The 13,581-nt window shown below is 63.2% G+C and overlaps 1 protein-coding gene across 1 annotated transcript in view; it reads left to right on the forward strand.

The window, feature by feature from the left end:
* Positions 1-8,482: 8,482 nt before the first annotated feature.
* Positions 8,483-13,581, forward strand: part of LOC100464283 (metastasis-associated protein MTA1) — an 18,410-nt gene continuing 13,311 nt past the window's right edge. Inside the window, exons 1-2 of the mRNA XM_034643029.1 lie at positions 8,483-8,504; positions 11,615-11,682. Of these exons, the coding sequence (XP_034498920.1) occupies positions 8,498-8,504; positions 11,615-11,682 (75 nt within the window). The 5' untranslated portion in view covers positions 8,483-8,497. The remainder of the gene's footprint in view (positions 8,505-11,614; positions 11,683-13,581) is intronic.

Genomic DNA, 13,581 nt, shown 5'->3' on the forward strand with positions numbered 1-13,581 from the left:
CCCCCCCCCCGCCCCCGAGCTGAAGCACACGGCCTGGGGACGTGCTGGCTGCCCTCCTGGGACCACGTTTCCCGGCGGCGGGGGTTTGCGGGGCTGGCGAGCCCCACGCTGGGGGCCGCGTTCCTCTCTGGGAGCCCGGGAGCCCCTGGCGTTTCGTGGGGGCTTCCCCGGCAGGCTTCCCACAGGGAGCGCTCAGCAGCCGCCGGCTGCCCTGACCACACTTCTCCTGCACCCCCAAACTTTTCACGACCTCCTGTTGCCCCAGTCCAGCAAGGAGGTGCTTTGCAAGGGTTGGGGAGAGGTAAGGAGCCCTGGGCGGAGAAGGGGTGGTAGTGAGTTGGCTGGAGCCTTGGGGGGCTTTCCCCACTTCCTCCTTTGGTTTGGGTCCTAGGAAGCCCCCAGCTCTGGGCCTTGCTGCACTTTGTTCCATGGGGTCCTGGGCCAGTCCTCACTTGGCATCCCCACAGGACGATGGGGTACCCTTACTGTCCGCTCTCCATTGGTGTATGCTGCCTCTGAGACTTCAGACACTCACTGGCCCCCCTCTGGCGGAATGTGTCAGGGGTGAGAACTCTCTAAGTCGTCTCTGTCCCAGTCTACCCTCCTCACTGGCTGGCTGGCCCCCCGAGATCCTGGGACTCATATCTCCATCCAGCCAGGCCAGCCTTGTGACCTTGGGCTTGCCCTCCTCTGTGCAGTGGGTCAGCACGGCACCTGCCTGGCCATCAGGCCCTCCCCGACCCTCTCTGTCTTAGGGGCAGTCATGGAAATGGGGGCCTCCACCCCATTTAGCACCAGGCCCCTGGTGGACAGATGTGGGCAGCAGGAAGGGGTGCAGGGGCCCTGCAAGGGAGGGGCTGTTCATCTCCCACCTTGGGGGCGAGGTGGGAGTGTCACCCCAGAGGTCCCTTCCCCAACACACTGCCAGGGAGGCACCTTGACAGATGCTTGGACCCCAGGGGCGACTCACGTGCCTCCATCACAGTGGCCCCCAGTCCCTTCCTCAGCAGCCCCCCCCCCCACTGCTGTGGCTCCGGGCTCCTCCCTGTCTCGTAGGCAGGCCTTCCGTTCTTTTTCCCCTCTACGTGCCCTCTTGGATCCACCTTTCTGCAGTGCAGAACCCCTCTCTCCTGGCGGGAGGCCCCCACGGCTCCCACTGACTGGTGACAAGGCCCTGCAGGCCCCCAACCCACACCTGGTCCCCACATGCTGTCTGGGCCACGAGGTTCATTGACTAAGTGAAGGCGTCATCACCAGAACAGAGGCACCCACCCTGGAGGGAGACGCGAGAGGGGCCAGGCAGGGTGGCGGGCTGTGGACCCCGGGGCATCGCCTTCCCTGCGCGGGGCTGGCGACCCTCCACTGGCTCACGCCTTCTGGGGTAGTGGGCTTGAGCAGAGCCCCCGCCCAGGCCGTAGGCCCCCTTGCTGTGTGGGCTGTGGTGCGTGGCTTTTAGGCCTGTCTGGCTGAGAACTTGGCAGGGGCCTGACCACTCCCCAGACCTTACTTGCCTCAGTTTCCCACACTGGACAAGGATCTCTGTTGTACAGCATGTCCTCCAGGAGAGGCCTGGCCTGCCCCATGTCTGTTGGTCCCCCCTCTGAGCTCCAGGTGTGACCACAGGCTCCCACTCAGAACCCCCTATGGGTCCCTTCGCGAAAGCTGCATTGACTCGTGGTTGGTGTCTGGGGCGCCACCCCTGGGGCCTGGTGGGGCTGGTGGTCATGGTGGCTGAGGTGTGGGCTGCTTGGCATCCTTGCCCCTCGGTGCTGCTTGCTCAGGGAGGGGGCATCTAGAACACGTGCCCCTCTCTCCTGGAGCTGACTGCTGCCCAGGGTTCGCCCCCCGCCCCACCTTCTTATCTCCACTTAAGACCCTAAGAGCAGAGCCTTTTCCAAAGGTGCCGGATTTGGTGAGGAAAGTAAGAACGCCAGCTAGGTGTGACTGTCGGTCACATAAGCGATTTTTGGGTCTAAGTATGTCCCAAATATCGCAGAGGACGTACTTAGGCTAGAAAATCTGTACCAGAAATCCAGTCATCTGGGTGTCCTGCATTTTACCTGGCAGGCTGCTCCGAGGCCCTGCCAGGATGTCTGGGCGGGGCGGAGGCCGGGTGGCGGCCTTGTGCCAGCTGACCAGCTGGGTGGAGCGGGTCAGCCTGGGAGGGGACAGGGCCTGCTCCTTCCCAGGGAAGTGACCTGGCTGCCGACAGAGGCCTTCTGTTGGCGGCGCCGAGTGTGGAAAGGCAGCGCCCGGCTGTGGGTGGCAGGGTCAGGGTCCGTGACCTCTGCTCCTCTGGGGTCTGTCTTCCCGAGGCCTCGGCAGGCCTCTGGGACCAGAGGTGTGCCGCGGACGCCCTGGGGTGACTCTCCCCGGTGCATGTTTCACGCAGAGGTGCTGAGGAAGGCTTCGGCACCCGCGAGCCACCTGCCAGCATGGTCACTGTTGGACAGACTGTAACATTTCCTTTGGGGTTCCCCTTTTTTCTTTCATTGCTACAAGTTAACACCCATCCTTTTGGACAGTAATTTGCTTTTTAAAAACATACCTAAAAAAGGTGACAGGAGCACCCCAAGGCTCCCAGCCGCTGGGCAGTTTTCGCTCCGGCCGTGCTCGGGCTCTGTGCCTCTCACGGCCCTGGCCTCTTGTCAGACACTCCTCCGTCGCTTTTCGTGTAATTTAAACTTTGACCAGGTGAGAAGTCCACCCATGGAAAATCCCAAACTTGTTGGGGGTGCACTCAGGAGCCCCTGCTGCTTCTGCAGCCCTTTGTCTTGTCCCTCGGGTGGGCCCTCCGCGGCCAGCCTGCCCTGCCTTGGCCTCCCGTGTGTCTCTTTGGAGAGAAGAATTTGGCTGTTAAAGTCTTGGACTAATAAAGCAGCAGCTGTTGATGAAGGATGTTGGAGTAAATGGTCCAGAGAAGCGAATCCCTCACGCCTGGAGCCTACGGGACGGGGCGCCAGCTCAGAGCGGGGCCCCGGGTGTCTGGGGGTGTGGATGTGGGGCTGGCCGCCCAGGGCCGGGTGGGTGCCCTGAGGCCTGGAGGGAGGGGCGGCCTCGAGTGTCTGCCGGTCTGCTGCTGGGGAGGAGCGCCCTTCATGCCCCAGCCTGCCGGCTCTCCAGAACCTCATGTTCTGAAGGCTGTCTTCTGCCAGGCGCCGGCTTCCCCGGGGCCCTCATGTCCCTCCCTGTCCCCCTGCCCATCTGGCAACAAGCTTGGGGTGCAGCTTTCCCAAGGCTCCCCAGGGCTGTGTGCACGGATGGAGCCAGGATGCCGTCTTCACGGGGGCCGGGGTGGAGGGGGTCTGGGCTCAGAGGCTGCTCCCAGGTGCTCAAGTCCCCACTGCTGATCCAGGCACCGTGGATGCTGCCCGCTCTCCCCATGCGCAGGGTCCAGGTTCTCGGGGCCAGCAGGCCTCCTTCCTCCTCATCAGTGGGATGGGGGTGGGAGCTGGGCCTTTGCGGTCCCTCCCTGACCCTCAGTTGCCTGGCGGCCCCCAGGCTGAGCCCCGGCTCTGTGGTCTGTGACCTGCCTTAGGAGATGATCCTTCTAAGCTCTGTCTCACTGCTTAAAACTGCTCAACGGCTTCCACGGAGCGGAGGTCCAGTCAGAAGGCTCAGAGAGCTCATAACCCACCCCGCCCCTGCGCAGCAACCCTTTGCAGGCCCCCCAGCACAGGGCCAGCCCTGCTGGACCCCCCACCCTCTGCAGGGCAGGGCTTCCCAGGGGGCGCCTGTGATGTGGGCAGGAGAAGCCTCGGAGCCCGCCGTCGGCCGCCGTGTGCGCGGCTCCCGCTGACCCTTCACTAGAGGCAGCAGAACCAGCAGCGTCTTCAGAGAAGAGGGAGGCAGTGGCAGAGGAGGTCTGGATGGGGGCAGTGGCGTCCCTTCCCCCAGCACGCGTGTCTTCAGGGACATGGGGCCCCTTCCCCACTCAGGCCCGGTGTCTGTGAGCCCTCCACCGTCCGACCACCTGCCTGAAGTTGACCTCGGCCTCTGTCCTTCTGTCCTGCAGCTCTCCCCCTCCAGGCAGGCTCTGGTCCCCAGACTTCTGTGGGGACAGTGACGTGGCTCCACGCTGCTGGCTGTCCTTGCGGGGCTGTCACTGTATTCTGGGGGGGGGTCCTCTGGGGTCCCCTTTTGCCCCAGCCCAGTAGGGTGTGTGGGTGGGAGGCCCAGCGGCAAGGACGGGGGAGGGTCCCTGCAGGAGGGTGGCCAGGCCCTTGGCTTGCAGGGACGTCCAGGCCTAGATGGCAGAGGTGTTGGGACCCCTGTGCACTGTCTGGGAGACAGCCCTGCGGAGACATGAGTCAGGTTTCACTTGGTGTCCTGTGGTCCAGGGCTGTGTCCCCAGCTCTGCCCGTGCCAGGCTGGGGATACTAGCCACTGAGTGTGTTTCTCTTGATTCCATCCCCAAATTTGAAAGAAGAAAAAAATGCTAGACTTGCAGGTGTCCCCACTGTGGAGGAGCAAAGGGGGAGTCTGGGGCTGAGGGGTTCTGGTCCCCAGCAGAGCTGCTGGGAGTGGCTCCTGGAGGGATTCGGACAAATGGATTTAGTGGAACTTCTAGCGGATTTAAGGGGACAAATGGAGGTGGCCCTCCCGTGGTGTGCTGGGCACAGCTGAGCTATCCGTGTTCTTGTGGGACCTCCTGTTGTCCCCGCCTGGCTGCCTGTGACCCCCGACCCTGTAGGCCAATCTCATTGCTGTGGCTGCTCTCGGCTGCACTGGCTCTGTTCTCGCAGGGGCGCTGTCACCGTGACTCCTGCGGACCCCATACCACTGCCCCCGCCTACTCCCCACCTCGATCTGTGACCCAAGTCAGGACTCGGGGCACCTGTGCCAGGCTCTGAGACCCACGTCCCCGACCGGCAGGTCCCCAGCTGAGGCCGAAGGCAGCCACGCCTGCCTCCTGGTTTCATTCCACACCGTGAGCAAGGGTCCTTCTCGGCCTCATGCGCTTTCTACATTTTTGTCCTTTCTTTTAAACTTGTTTAAAGTGCTATCCGGTCTGGCATGTCCGTGCTGGGAGGCTGGGACGCGCCTCCCGGGAACACACCTGGGTCGGGACACTTGGCTTCTGGCCCAGAGCTCGGAACGAGCGAGCGAGCCCACCGCAGACGCTAAGGCGTCTCTAACCAGAAACCCGCATGGAAGGAACCAGGTCATGTGTTGACCAGCCTGGCCGAGCCAGACCCTGCGGCCCCCAGGGTCGCAGGTGGTGGTAGCGGTGAGCGCGCCGTGTGTGGGATCTTGCGTACGGTCAGGTTTGCGCCGCACACGCCTCGTGGCTGCAGCCCGATTCTGACGGAGATGGCACAGCGCTGGAGAACGTCTCCACAGCCCCACGGGCTTCCTCGTCTCCCCGGGCCCCGCCAGCCTCCGCCGTGCAGAATGTCCTGGAAATGGAGTCCCCTGGACGCAGCCTTCCGAGTCAGGCTCCACTCGCTGAGCGTGAGTGTCCGACGCGCTCGCACGTGGCGGCGGTGGTGGATGTGTGGGCTGGGCTCAGGCCGGCTGGTTTGGAGAGAACACATGGACTTTCTCAGCCCCGGAGGCTGGGAGGCCAAGGCTCCAACAGATTGGCTGTCTGCTGAGGCCGCCATCCTGGGTGAGCCGATCCTGGGGCCTCTCATAAGGGCCTGAATCGCAGGCGTGGGGGCTCCGCCTATGACCTGGGCCCCTTCCAGAGGCCGGCACAGGGGCTGGGGGTCGGGTTTCAGCAGGAATTTTGGAGGCACAAAGACAGGCAGATCCTGGAGGGCCAGCGAGAGTAAAGCCAGTGTGGACCCCTGTGCCGAGTGCTGTGGGCCGGTTCTTGTTTCTCGAGGATGAAAATACCCAGGACTGGGGTTGCTCCGGAGGCCTGCGAGTGTGTGTCTCACTCGGCCAGGAGCGGAGCGTGGGCTGCTCTGGGCGCCAACTGGTGGCTGCGGGGCGTGCGGCGCCTCGGGCCCTTGCTGGCCCTTCCTGGTGACGAGCCCTGAGCCTCTTCTCACGTGTGTGCGCAGGCCTTTGCCCTGTGTTAAGAATCAGGTTATTTGCTTTTCTTAGTGTTGAGTCATGAGTGCCCGTCCGTGGTTCTGGGTCTCTCGTGTGTGCTGTGCAGATTTTCCTCTTTTACAATTTGTGCATCTTGTGTATTTAAGAAGTTTGCCTGATCCAAGCTCACAATAATTTTTATCCTGTTTTCTCATAGAATTTTTGTAGTTTTGTGTTTTACTGTTTGTTTGGGTTTTTTTTTTTAAGGTTTTATTTATTACAGCACGAGAACGAGTGTGCACGTGAGCAGGGGGAGGAGCAGAGGGAGGCGGACAGGCAGGCTCTGCTGAGCAGGGAGCCCGATGTGGGACTCGATTCCAGGACCCTATGATCATGACCTGAGCCGAAGGCAGACGCTTCCCCGACTGAGCCCCCCGGAGCCCCTCTCTGGGTTTTACTGTTAAGTTTGTGATCCGTGTTGGGTTAGATTTTGTGCGAGGTGAAGTTGGAGGCTCTCACTTTTTGGTCTGCGCGTCCACGAGTGTCCTGTGGTCCGTTATCATTTGTTGGAACTTTGGCTGTCCTCTCCGCCGGGCGTGCTAGCCCTTTGTCATACGGGTTTCCCACGGTGTCTGCGGTTCCTGCCGCTGGCCCTCCCGGGAAGCCTCGAGTCGGGTCCGCAGGTTCTCTGGCTTTTGCCCCACTTGTCTAGCCCGCCGTGAGGTCTCGGATCTCCCATGTGAGGTTTAGCGTTGGCTCGTTGGAGGCCCAGGAAGCAGTATGGGGTTTGACCGGGACGGTGCGAGGTGTCGTGTAGGTCAGTGTGGGGAGAGCGGACACCTGCCGCATGGCGGCGTGTCCTGCACATGAAGATTCCATGAGGCCCCCGTCTCGGTGCCCTTGGTAAATTCTCTCTGGACGCAGTCTGACTGGTACATTCACGAGCCACTTAAGTCACCATGCTGCCCCTGAGCCGCGCTCGGAGTGCCACGCAGGTCTCCGTGCTGTGACATCCCATCGCGGGAAGACACGGGGAGGGGTGTGTGCACTTTGACCCTAGCGGTGTGGGCATCACCGTGTCGGTGGCTCTGCTGGTAAAGCACTGCGTGTCACGGGGGCACGGCCGCCGCATTAAAACAGCAGTGTGTGTGTAGCTCGCAAGCAGGTGACGGTTGGAAACATGGAAGATCTGACGGAGCGTCTCATCGCTGCTGAGCTTCTCCACGATGGTGACTGAGACGTGCTGCTGTCCACGCTCCTGACCCCTCATTCATCAGCCGGCAGGGAGGCCGCGTACGGCACTGACGTGACCACATGGTGTTTGTTTGCGTGCAGCCACCAGAGCGGCATGTCCATGGCGGGCGTGGGACAGCTGGTGGCCCGAGACCACGCGGCGTGTGGGGTGGCGCGAAGTCATGTGGGAGCAGGCTCCGAGGGGCGTGCGTGGGCTAGCTGCAGCCGAGCGTGTTTCTGGGCGGGTTGGGGGGGAGGCCGCTCCGCACAGACTGAAGTGGGGAGCTGCCGTGGGCCGCCACCAGAGACCGTCCTGCCCGGGCGTTTCTCTGGGGGCCCCCGGCCGGCACGGGAGTGGCACGTGTGACAGGGACGGAAAACGCATGAGGCGAGCGCTCAGAGCCCTTGCGCTGCAGGCCGGTGGCTTCTGGGGGAACGTTTGAATCTCTCCTGCCGCCAAACCCCTGGGTCAGCGCGACCTCCCTCCGACCCCGTGGACTTCACTGGCCTCAGCCTGTGGGTTCCGACCCCAGGTCGAGGCTGAGTGTTTTCACCCGACTCCCACTGCAGCCCAGTGGCTCAGAAGTTGACATTCTGGGGAGCCCAGCGCTGTCACTGTGTGGCTGTGGAAGCTGGTTCTTGCCGTGTGCTTGGTACCGGTCCTCTGCGAGCCGTGTGAACTTGCCCTCAAGCGACACTCACACCTGGTGAGGCCGTCGTGGCCCCAGCTGACATGGCACAAAGCTCAGACCGTCACTGCCGTGCGGTGTCTGTGCAGTCCAGGTTACAGCGGGAGGCAGAGCTGGGCCCGAGCCCTGCGGGCAGGGACGTAGGCCTCACTGCGGACCCCGTGCACGCAGGGGGCTCTGCGCTTCTGGACGCATGTGACCGTCTGGTGCTGCCTCCACCACACGGTTGTTTCCCGCCGTGTCCGGGCCACAGTCAGGGCCCAGGCTTCTGGCCGGCCTGTCCCAGGGACCCACCGACAGCGCGTGATTCTCAGGCAGCCTCGCATGACCAGACGCCTGTGCGCTTGCCCGAGGCCGCCAGCCACAGTCATGACGTTGTTCACACACTCTGTGTGGATTTCTCCTCGGACGCACGTCGGCTACAGCACACGTCTGCACTAATGGGCGTCATGGTCGGTCTGGACGGCGCACAGCACTGACCTTGGACCCCAGAGATGCAAAAGGTCCTCCCCCCAAAACCTCTCAGTGCTTCTGCGCAGACGGATGTTGGTCTAAAGCTCTGTATCCACTTACTCTCGTCTTTAACGTCATTGATGGAAAGTGAGTGGCAATGTTGGGTGAGTGCCTACAGGGTGTCCTGGGCGGAGCCTCCTGCCCTGGAGCGAGCCCCCCGCGACCCCCGCCTGCGACCCCGTGGCGGTCCTGTGTGTGCAGCTCTTCCTGCCCTTCCCGCGTCTCCGCGCAGCACCGTGGGTCTTCGGTTAAAGGGACGTTCCTCTGCTGCTGTACGTGGTGCTGCACGTGTCCCCTGAGCTCCCAGACCCTCGTGAGTGTCCGTGCGGACTCGGGGTTTCTGTGCGCACAGGGCTGTGCCTGGGTGTTATTTTCCTTCGCCCTAGGACTTGGCGTGTCCTGGTGGGGAGGAAGCTTCCAGTGTGACGTTAGCCGTAGGTTCCCCGTGCGTCTGTCACGGAGCTCCCTTTACCTTCCCGTTTGCTGGAGAGTTTCCCCCGCACCTGCTAAGACCGCCACGCGGCTGCCCTCCTGGTTCTGCCGCTGCGATTTCCAGTGTTGAACCAACCTTGTGTCTGCAGATGGATCCCTGTGGCTGCGGCTTCTCGTCCATCCCCTTGTGTCTGTGGGCCTGGCGTCCGTCCCCCTTCGGTGGTGGCTGGGTTCACCAGTGACGCCACCGGGCCTGGAGGACCGCCTTTTTTTCCTTTTTTTTTTCCTTTAATTTTATTTTCTTGGTTGCAAGTGGAAGGTTTTTTAATCTATGAGTCAATATTTTTTTTCTTCATATTTATTTACTTATTTTAGGGAGAGCACACAGCCGGGGGAGGGGCAGAGGCAGAGGCAGAGGGAGACGCCGACTCCCGGCTGAGCAAACCCTGGCATCGTGACCTGAGTCCGAGGCAGACGCTCAGCCGCCTGAGCCCCCAGGCGCCGTCAGCCCGATTTCTTTTCTTTTTTTTTTTTTTTAAAGATTTTATTTATTTATTTGACAGAGAGACAGCCAGCGAGAGAGGGAACACGAGCAGGGGGAGCGGGAGAGGAAGAAGCAGGCTCCTAGCGGAGGAGCCTGATGTGGGGCTCGATCCCAGAACGCTGGGATCACGCCCTGAGCCGAAGGCAGACGCTTAACGGACTGCGCCACCCAGGTGCCCCAGCCCGATTTCTTTAACAGGCGCAGGGTTACCTGTTTCTCCAGAGCGAGTTTGAGGGGCTGCGTTTGTCCAGCGTGTGCCCCATTTCATCACACTTGCTGGCACAGAGCCGTGCCGCGCCGCGGTCCCTTCCTGCCAGCTCCCGCTCGCCTGCGTTCCCCACGCCAGTCGTAGCTTCTCGCTCTTTCCTGTGTCAGCCCGACCTGAGTTCATCGACTCACCGGTCGTTTTCACGAGCAGCTTGCTTGAGCGTGTGTTCGCATGTTTGCACGCAGGGTTGCGACTGCCGGCCGGGGCGGGCGGTGGGGGCGGCGGGGCTTCTCCTGGGCCGTGACTGGTTTAGACGTGAGTAACAGCTTTGGTTTAACTGGTTCCTTACGATGAGAGTTTTGAAGTGATATAAGTGCATAAAAATGGCTTTTTGAGCAACAATTTGTGAGATAAAATTCACGGTTTCTGAGTGTAGTGTTCGCTGAATTTTCGTATTTCGCGGGCTGCGTGGGATCACCACGGTGTGTGTTCAGAGCATTCCCACTGCCCTCAGGCCGACCTCGTGCCTGTCGTGGGTGCCCTTCGGTAGACCTCTCTTTCTTCAGCTAACCCGTGAGCACGTCCCTTTGAGCACCGTAGCCACGGTCCCTCTGGGTTGTTGGTCTTTGTGAGGACGCGGCCACGTCTGACCCAGCTGTGCCCTAAGGTGCAAGACAGGGGAGCCCCCTCGGGTGCAGGGCCGGGGAGCCCCCTAGGGTGCAGGGCCGGGGAGACCCCCTCGGGTGCAGGGCCGGGAGACCCCCTCGGGTGCAGGGCCGGGGAGACCCCCTCGGGTGCAGGGCCGGGAGACCCCCTCGGGTGCAGGGCAGGGGAGACCCCCTCGGGTGCAGGACCGGGGAGACCTCCTCGGGTGCAGGGCCGGGTAACCCCCTCAGGTGCAGGGCCGGGAGACCCCCTCGGGTGCAGGGCAGGGGAGACCCCCTCGGGCGCAGGGCCGGGAGACCCCCTCGGGTGCAGGGCAGGGGAGACCCCGGCAGGAGGCAGGTGCTTGTTTAGGCTTCTCAAGCACCCGGAAGAACTGTGGGGATGGAGCTGGGCGAGGTCCTTCGGCAGAAACTGTGCTCAGTGTGGGCATTTGGCTGCCTGCAGTCCCTAACCGGGTTCCAGCTAAGACAAGCCTCCTGCTGGCCATCTCCTGCAGAGCTGCCCTGGGGAGGGACGCAGGCCTTCCGTGTGGGCACCGGGGGAAGGCGTTCCTGGGACAGGCTGGTGGGGGCTGCAGTATGGCCTTTCCTGGCGCTGAATCTCCCCAGCTGCCCAGAAGGACCTGCGACATGAAGGCTGGCGACTGGGTGGCCTCATGGCTGGCCTGAGCTTACCGTGGGAGCCTGCCAGCCTCCCACCGTGGGCCTCTTGGGAAATCGCGGGTGACTGCCAGCCTCCCTGAGATAGAGCCCAGGCTGCCTGCTGCGGAGCCAGAGGGACGTTCGTGCTGACAAGGCGTCCGGGGGACCTGGCGGGTGGCGGCAGGACCTCTGGACCTTGTCCCTCTGGCACGTGATGCCGTCCCCATCCCAGTGGGCTCTGCCGCTGCCAGGGCTTCCTGGGGCTAGGGCAAGGAGGTGCAGGGGTCCAGACGCTGACGTGGTCTCTGGGACTGCTGGTGGCTGTGCTCGGTTGTCTGCCCACCAGCCTGCATGACTGGGGGCCTGCCTTTCCGGCCAGCAGCAGCCCCTAGGAAGCTGTCCCCCGGGGGAAGCTGCAGTCTGGCTCCCACAGCGTCTCCCAGGAGGGACAGAGCTCCTGGGGGCAGCTGGCGTGGCACCTGGGATGGGGGGTTGCTACAGGTTTCTGCATTTTGGCCCCATGCCCAGCACCCGCCAGCACGTCCCGGTTACCTCGTCTCCCCAGCGGGATGGGGGGGGGGCACCGTCTCCTTCATTCCCCCGTTTCCCGGCCCCTAGAACTGAGGGCAGGGGCATGCGGGGGGTCGGGGCTCCGCGGTCCCCAGGGCTCAGTGCTGTGGGCTGACACTCTCTACTCTGTTTGCAGACTACGTCTATTTCGAGAACTCCTCCAGCAACCCGTACCTGATACGCAGAATCGAGGAGCTCAACAAGGTAGGGTGTGCACGCGTGCCCTCTTTGGAGAACTGGTCATTGGGGTCCCTGTGGCCTTGTAAACGGATGTGCTCTGCAGGGCCCTCAGCTGGACACGAGCGTACAGAAAGTGTCTGGGTTGGATGCCCTGTGGGGTCCTCCTGGTGGGGGTTCCCTGCCCACCTGCTGCCTCTTTCCCGCTCACTGAGGCGCCCTCCTCCCCCTTGCTGCAGGCCTGCAGAGCCTCTCCCACCCAGAGGTGTGAGCTGCTGGCCACCCTCCCCACCTCTCCTGCTGGTCTCCTGATCGGAGGCCTTCTGGGCAGTGCTGGGGGAGAGGCAGGCGTGTCCTGCACGGCCACCGAGGCCCTGCGTCCACAGAGTTCCTGGGGCTGCTGTGGCCCCTCCCTGGGGAAAGCAGCTGTTGTCCCTAACTGGCGGGGGAGGACCTCAGTGCTCGGTGAGGCCAGCCCTCGAGGACCTGCTGTCCTGGGCCTCAGGCTGTGTGGCAGTGTGGCTGGGGATTCTTGGGATTGGGCAGGATGGGGCAGGAAGGCCAGGGTGCTGGTCTCCCAAAGGTCAGACTCGGTTGCAGCCGAGCCCTGACCCGCTGTCCCTGCTCAGCGAGAGCCGCCTCCGCACGTGCCACGTGGGGGTGGGGAGCCTGTGCCCGTGAGGCCTCAGCCCCAGGTGCGGTGTGTTGGGCTGGTTGGAGCAGCGGCCGCCCCTGGAAGGCCTGGTGCCAGGTCTGGAGGTGGCAGGGCCAAGGGGAAGTGGCCAGGACGTCGTAGGGCCCCTGCTGAGCTTGCGCTGACTGCCTGCTGGGGCCAGCAGGAGAAGGGGTGGGCAGCATTCGCAGCTGGACAGAAGCCCGTGGTCACCCATCCACCTGCTGGCACGTGCTGACTCAGGGACTCCTTCCATGGCTGTGGGGAGGGTGGCGTGGCAGCCGGGGGCCACCCCTGGAGTTGCCGCGGATGGTGGGTCTCAGGACCCGGGCAGGTGGCTGGAGGTGGCCTCATTGACCAGGCCAGCACAGCCCTTGCCCTTCACTCTGGCTGTGACACCGAGAGGGCAGGCCGCACTGCCCGTGGCAACCAGTGGGCAACAGTGAGGCACAGACAAAGCAGGGGCCTAGCCCAGCAGAGGCCACAGCCGACACTTGTGTCCGTGGCTGGGGGGCCCCGACAGGGTGTGAGATGCCACCAGCAATGGGAGTTCCAGGCAGGAGGTCCATTGAACACCTGTCCTGTTGGCTTGGGACCCTCCCTGCACCAGAGAGGGTGAAGAGAGTGAGAGCCAGCCGAGCCAGGCAGGAGGGCCAGTGCTGGCCTGCAGGCGTAGGTTGGGCATGTGCTCGGCTCCCGGGTCCCACCGGCCTCCCCTGCTGTCCCATGGGGCATGGGGCTCAGTCCTGGCTGGAGAAGTGGACTCCAGGTCCACCTGGCAGGTGCAGTTCCAGCAGGGGCTTCTAGGAGATCAGTTTGCAGGCCCTCCTGGTGGGGCCACCCTGCCCACAGGACCACAGGGCCCTCAGGCACAGCAGAAACGGCCCAGACGTGCCAGGTGTTCAGGGAAGGCCTTGAGCGTGGGAAGCCGTGTCCACACTCATGGAGAGAAGGACCTGGTGGAACTGGCTGCAGGAGAAACAAAGGGCCAGCCAGAGCGCTGGTGCCGCTGAGAAAGGGGCCTGGGACACTGCGGGGCAGCAGGTCCAGGGTGTGAGAGAGGACTGGAGCTGTTGGCAGGAATAAAGCCAGAGCCCGGGGTTAGCTGAGGACCTGAGGGTGTGCCCGGAAACCCAGAGTCCATCGTGTGGTCAGCAGGAAGTTCAGGAGACCAGTCCTGGCCTGAGAGCTGGGCCGGGTGGCCGGTGGGGCCGGGCAGATGACACCTGGGGGGGGGGGCGGGTTGGGGGGGG

Source organism: Ailuropoda melanoleuca, chromosome 14 (genome assembly GCF_002007445.2).
Source record: "Ailuropoda melanoleuca isolate Jingjing chromosome 14, ASM200744v2, whole genome shotgun sequence".
NCBI lineage: Eukaryota > Metazoa > Chordata > Mammalia > Carnivora > Ursidae > Ailuropoda > Ailuropoda melanoleuca.